The sequence below is a fragment of the Lates calcarifer genome, unplaced genomic scaffold, assembly GCF_001640805.2.
Source record: "Lates calcarifer isolate ASB-BC8 unplaced genomic scaffold, TLL_Latcal_v3 _unitig_2424_quiver_3021, whole genome shotgun sequence".
Lineage (NCBI taxonomy): Eukaryota > Metazoa > Chordata > Actinopteri > Centropomidae > Lates > Lates calcarifer.
The window spans coordinates 1-7,265 of NW_026116208.1; the positions used below are offsets into that span (position 1 = coordinate 1).

Sequence of the window (7,265 nt, forward strand, 5' to 3'; positions counted from 1 at the left end):
ACAGACAACCCTGCCTCTCTTAATTGGTTAACTGCAAAGTACAGAATAGATTATTTTCATCTCCACTGATATCTGTAAAACTCTGCTGTTTTTAGATGTGTTCAATATATAAAATTGACTCGACCCTTTGAGCATTAACATTAGAATAAAAATGTTCTGTTGCTGAAGGTTAAGGCCCAACATGCAGATGCTGAATTTACCAAGATCTTCACTGACTGTGAACTGTGCATTGGTCAAAGTTACAGTGTCCACTGTGAACCTGAGGACTTAGAAATACAGCCTGAGGTGAGTCAAGTCTCACATACTCTTACAAAATGATCATGGATATAGTTGGGAATGGATTCACAATGAAGTACCAGATTAAATTTTACAGCAGGTATGAAAATGACATGACATTCCTCTGGTTTTCAGCGTGCAAGGTTTCGCTCAAATTATGGACCAAATTTCATTCCAAATTTTGAGGTTCTCCTGATGTCAAACCCAGAGAAAGTGACTTTGATGGTCCAAGACCAGGAGAAGACAGAAGTCTGGAAACGTAATATTCATCTGACAGGTAAAGACCTCACCCTCTTGCAGCAGTATTCCACCTGATGTCAGAGTTAAGTATAGAATAGAATAGAATGTGCATATGCATACATATATCCAGGGACATAAACATTTGCTTCATCTCATATCATTCTTCATTTAAGCTTCATTTCATCTGCAGCCATATTTTCACCACATTATTACCAGTACTCCATTAACTGAACAAAAGTATGATTTGACTTGATTGAACACTTTAACCATTTATAAATCCACAAACTAACTAGCAGTTAGAGAAACATGGTCAAATCTGAGGTCGTCAATCCAAAACGTAGATTGTACCACTGATGTTCGGTTTGGAGCTTTGGTGACCAAAGACGACCTGCAGCAAGATTCAGACAGAGTCAGAAATTTCTCACAGTGTGATGCTGCTACAACCCTTATGGGAGCATAGAAACTAAAAGCTGGGAACATTGAGTAAAGCTGTCACAGACGACCTGAGGGGTCTGGATGCCTTTTAGGGTCCAGCTAAGTCAGAGGTGTATTTAGACCTGAGAATATTGTCTGGTGGATTTTTTTACTAAACCCATGAAGACACTGTTACAAATAAACCCATAAACAAGTTTTTCTGTATCCTCTTTTGGCAGAAAATCTTTAATTCTTGCTGTTTTTAAGGTGATTGTCTTTATTTGGTGGTTGAAGTTTAGGTCAGAGTTTATATCTACACCAAGATTTCTGGTTTGATTTGTAGATGTACTGTAGATGCATTATGGATTCCAGATGATCATGGACTTTTAATCTTTCTTAAGAGACAAAAACAATTATTTGATTTTTCTTGTTCATCTTCCAGGTTCTGGTCCAGCAGGGACTCTCAGTGCTCCAGCTCCGAGTGCCCAGGTATGGAGTGTGTCAGCTTTCTTTGTGGCTCATCCTTTCTTCCTGTTTAAAAGGGAGTTTTTCTCTCCACTGTCCGGCTTGACCTCACTCTGTAAAATGCCCTGAGATAATGTATGTTGTGATTTGGTACTATACAAATTGAACTGAATTTGAATTGACTTTGAATTAAATTCTTGTACAGTGTCTTGTTATAGGATGGTAGTCAGTGTCTGGTTCACCTGTTTGAGCTTAGATTTCGAACTGCAGATCACTTGTAGGATCTCCTCCACAGTGTTGGATGTTCAGCAGATGTGTTTTAATGCCGTTTAGATTTTGGATTTATGTCTAACCACATGTCTACTTCCACAGTTCTGTGGTCAGTCATACTTTCGGGTGGTCTTTAGTTCAGACCTTTCACACCAGCCCAAACCAAACACGTAAACACAGCTAGATGGAGCCTGCAATGAGACTGTTTTTTTTTATCTTCCACTTTTAAGCTAGCAAGACTTCTCTTTAGAAGAATGTCAGTTTAAACATCTACATTTCCATGACAGCAGGACAAACTGTGTCTATTGAGAAAGACTGTGTGATGTGATAGAAAGCTCCAGAACAGGCACTGAATAGACCTGTGGTGATAACATTGGGTTCACTGAAGATCCTCTTGAGTTTTACTGACAGTAGAGCAACTGACACCAAACCAGTTAAGAACCAGTAGAAACACCAACAGACAGACAGAGCAGAGACATGACACAACTGTTTTCTAACTGTCTCTCAGACTGACAAGGTTCTCTGATTTTACCAGGACACCATGATGAAAGAGACGGATCTCAAAAACATCCTGGACGATCTGACAGACAATGAGTTGAAGGACTTCAAATGGAACCTGAAATGTGAAACAGTGGACAACGTCCCGCCCATCAAAGTGAGCCTGCTGTCGAAGGCAGATCGGCAGGACACGGTGGATCTGTTGAAGCAGAAATATGGATTAGTTGGAGCTGTGAGGGTGATGGAGAGAGTTTTAAAAAGGATCAGCCGGAACGATCTGGTGAAGAAATTATCATACCATCAGCTCAGGAGCAGGAGGTCAGTAACAGGAGGAGAAACACATGAATGAGAAATGCATCTATATCACATCATATCTGTTTGTCTGCGTCTGTCCTGCATCCAGACAGCAGATCTGTGTTTACAGAGGAATCTGTCTCAGGGTTTAAACATACAGATGTTACCGGGACTAGATGGTGCAGGTTTTTATTCTTCTTCCTCAACTGTTTTACTCACAAGGTTTGAAAAATGTTACGTATAAATCTTTTCTTAAAAATCTTAAAAATTAAACCAAGTGTAAGAGGATGAGAAACAAAGCACATGTTCTCAGCAGGTCAGATTGTTGTTGTCTGTTTCAGCCACTAGATGGAGACAGAACATCAAACGATCATCCAGACCAAACTGCAAATCAGAAAACAACAGATCTGAATAGAGCAGAGCTGAAGCCATCAGTCAACTCATTGATCAACAGAAAATCAATTGACAAGTATTTTAATCAACTATTTTCAGTCCAGAAATTAAAACATTCCCTGGTAGACAACACTGGACTGTTGGTTGAACAAAACAAGACATTTGAAGATGTCTCTTTGGACTCTGGAAAATTGTGATAGGAGGTTTTTTTGTCTGTTTTCTTTTTACATTTATTAACAGATAAAATAATCTGTTTGGTCCTGTTCTTGTCATTTCTATGAACTCTCTGTTTTCATTGTCAGCCGGTTATTGAACACAAGTACTTTTCTTGTTCAGGTCCTGGTCCATCAGGGAGCTGAAGTCGGACTCAGTTTATGAGTTTGAGTGTCTGAACCTGTTCTACGTAAGCTGCTGGATAAACTCCTGGAGCGTGGGGTGATAACTGATGATGAGATGGATTTAGCTGGAACAGCGAGCAGGGCAGACAAAGCTCGAGCGGTGATCGACACGGTGAGAAGAAAAGGATCAGAGGCCAGTTCAGCTCTGATCTCTGCTCTCTGTGAGGAGGATCGATGCCTTTCAACAGAACTGAACTTAATGTGAAGCAGGAACAGTGTGTATCAGGCTGTTTTCTGTCTGACACCAAACACATCTGTAATTCTTATTGTTTCTTCTTACTCTTTCGCCATTATTTAAGAATGTTTGGTGAAAACCTTAAACCTCTAAACACGAATCAAGGTTGCCTGTATTGTACTATAAATGAACACTACACACTACACTTGTATATTATATGTGCAGTCCTAATTTCAACCAGATCTGTGATCTTCAAGAATGTGTCTTTAAAATCAGCACATTCAATTAGATACTTCCTGTTTGATGTTTTGTCAGTTTTTGTACCCTGGTCCTGAGGAAACAGTTCTTCATTCAGACATATTTTACACCTTCGTGGCCAGAGGCATTATGTTTTCAGGTTTTCTGTCTCATTCTCGTGAATGCAATATCTCAATAACACATTGAGGGAATTTCTTTTCTGACATAACTCAAGAATTCACACGATGATTAACTGCAATCAGACTGGTTGGTGGAGGGTTAGGATTAGGGTGGAGGCATACAACCATGAGGCGGTGATTCTAGTTTAAAGTTGGAATGGCTTGAAACTGGAACTAATTATGTTCAAAGAACTGTAAAAATTCAACTGACTGCACATTTTGTTGATATTGTGAGACATTTTAGGAAATGATTGGTGAAATGATCCTTTTGGTCAATAAGTTTCTTTGTCTACAACTGACCTCCAGTATTTTTGGGGTCCTTTGAAAGTCAAATTAAAACCAGCTGATTGTTAATGTTGGAAGCTGTTTATAAGGGAGCAGAGGTTGAAATGCAACCATATTCTTCATTTTTTTTCAAAGGCTGAAAATGTATAGCCGAAATATTCAATTGTGAGTCTGGGAAAAAGCAATAAAGCAATAAGAGACTTTTCCTTGAGGCTTTTATTTCTTGCTAGGTGGAGCACAATGAGCCGACCAATCTGTGTTTGTCTGCCGATGTAGGCTGGTGTGTGACGTCATTACACATGACGCATGATGTCATTGAATGTGACCAGCAGTGGAGGAGAGCCTAGCAGAGCAGTGGATAATCAATGAAAAACAAATGAAAACTAGAAAATGCATTCCCTGCGGAAAATGTGTGTGAATGCTGAGCGCTGAATGGATCGCTGAAGCAGTGCTGGAAATGGCTGAAATCATTGTGGAAATGAAGAAGAGAAAGTTAAAAAGTTGGAAGTCAAAAGCAGGTGATGTCATTAACTGTCTGCTGCTGGACTCAAAGTGGCAATCTTGTGATCAATAGGCAACTGCTCAACTTGTTGCACCACTGAACACCACAGGGTGTGATCTGCTAAGATTAATTGTAGTGGTAGTAAAATTGCAAAATTGTTAGAAGTAGCAAAATGGCATAAAAGCATAAACAGTTGAAAAAGTTGAATGGGCAAAACAGTAAAAAGCTTAAGAAGTGATTTTTATTTCTCTGTACCTTTTTTTGGTCTCTAACTAGTCCTGCACGCTTTATGCTACATACAGCATTCAGATATGAAAATGTTAAGCTTCTGCTGGGCATTCTGGGATGTATTCAACTTTTTGATCCTATGCTTGTAAAATTTTATATGAATTTTTTTTATGAAAATTAAATGGGACCCCTATGGGAGCTTTCCCAATCCCAAGGTTCCTGGTTCGATCACTGCTTCAGACACTGCACTTTATGCTGTAGAAACCATTCTGTTATGAAAATTTTTCGCTTTTCACTGTTTAGCTTATTCAGGCTTTTTGCAACTCTTTATGCTTTTATGCTATTTTACTATTTACAACAATTTTGCTATTTTGCTATTTTACTATCACTACAATTGCTTTTACTACCAGGCATGGCACTGTGGACTTCAGTGGCGAGATCAGTAACATGGATGCCTACCAACCCAAGGTCTGAGGTTCAAGCCCCGAACCCAGACAAATATCAAAAATCCCTCCTGAGAAAAGAAATAATGTTGATAATAATAGATATTGTTATGAATACTTTAGCTTCATGCAATTTTGCTATTTATACAATTTTATGATTTTACTACCACTGTAATTAATTGTAGCACCACACACTACCCTGTGGTCTTCAGTGGTGTAACCGGTAGAGCAATCGCCCATCAAACATGAGGTTGCCTGTTCAAGTCCATTTTTTGACACCTTACTATACTATGACATTTTTGACACCTTACTATACCATGACATTTTTTGATGCCTTACTATACGACAACACTTTTTGATATTTTTTGACAGTTTTTGACACCTTACTATACTGTGACATTTTTTGATATTTTGGAAAGTTTTTGACACCTTTCTATACTATGACATTTTTGATGGTTTTTGATGCTTTACCATACGACAACTGATTTTTTTTTTTTTACAATTTTTGACACCTTACTATAAGACAACATTTTTAGTCATTTTTTGACAGTTCTTGACACCTTACTATACTATGACATTTTTTGACCATTTTTGACGCCATACTATGCTATGACATTTTTTGAGTGTTTTGATGCCCATACTATACTATGACATTTTTGACCTTTTTTGATGCCATACTATACTATGACATTTTTTTGACCATTTTTGACGCCATACTATACTATGACATTTTTGACCATTTTTTGACGCCATACTATACTATGACATTTTTTGAGTGTTTTTGATGCCTTAATATACTATGACATTTATGGACAATTTTTGATGCCTTACTATACTATGACATTTTTTGAGTGTTTTTGATGCCTTACTACTATGACATTTTTTTATTTTTTGCCTTATTATACTATGACATTTTTTGACCATTTTTGATGCCATACTATATTATGACATTTTTTGACCACCTTACTATACTATGACCATTTTTGACCATTTTTGATACTATACTATGACATTTTTTGACATTTGACGACATTTTTGGACCATTTTTGACACCTTACTATACTATGACATTTTGATTTTTGACATTTTTGACCCATTTTTGACATTTTGACCATATTACTATACTATGACATTTTTGGACCATTTTTGACACCTTACTATACTATGACATTTTTGAACCATTTTTGACACCTTACTATACTATGACATTTTTTGACCATTTTTGACTACTATACTATGACATTTTTGACCATTTTGACATTATACTATACTATGACATTTTTTGACCATTTTTGACATTTACTATACTATGACATTTTTTGAGTGTTTTTGATGCCTTACTATACTATGACATTTTTGGACCATTTGTGACACCATACTATACTATGACATTTTTTGAGTGTTTTTGATGCCTTACTATACTATGACATTTTTGGACCATTTGTGACACCATACTATACTGTGACATTTTTTGAGTGTTTTTGATTTACTAAACTATGATATTTTTTGAGTGTTTTTGATGCTTACTATACTATGACATTTTTTGACCATTTTTGACACCTTACTATACTATGACATTTTGAACATTTTTGACATGACATTTTTTGACCATTTTTTACTATACTATGACATTTTTTGAGTGTCTTACTATACTGACATTTTTTGACCATTTTTGACGCCATACTATACTATGACATTTTTTGACCATTTTTGACCATTTTTGACGCCTTACTATACTATGATATTTTTTGAGTGTTTTTGATGCCTACTATACTAAGACATTTTTTGACCATTTTTGATTACTATACTATGACATTTTTTGACCATTTTTGACACCTTACTATACTATGACATTTTTTGACCATTTTTGACACCTTACTATACTATGACATTTTTGACCATTTTTGACCTTACTATACTATGACATTTTTGACCATTTGTGACACCATACTATACTATGACATTTTT

The 7,265-nt window shown here is 36.6% G+C and overlaps 1 protein-coding gene across 1 annotated transcript; it reads left to right on the forward strand.

Annotated features, from left to right (window-relative positions):
- The first annotated feature begins 141 nt into the window (after nt 1–141).
- Nucleotides 142–2,744, forward strand: LOC108892771 (uncharacterized). The gene is made up of 4 exons (XM_018690488.2): nt 142–285; nt 412–553; nt 1,373–1,419; nt 2,201–2,744. The coding sequence occupies exons 2-4, from the start codon at nt 472–474 to the stop codon at nt 2,510–2,512; spliced, it is 441 nt and encodes a 146-aa protein (XP_018546004.2). The 5' UTR covers nt 142–285; nt 412–471; the 3' UTR covers nt 2,513–2,744.
- The last annotated feature ends 4,521 nt before the right edge of the window (nt 2,745–7,265 follow it).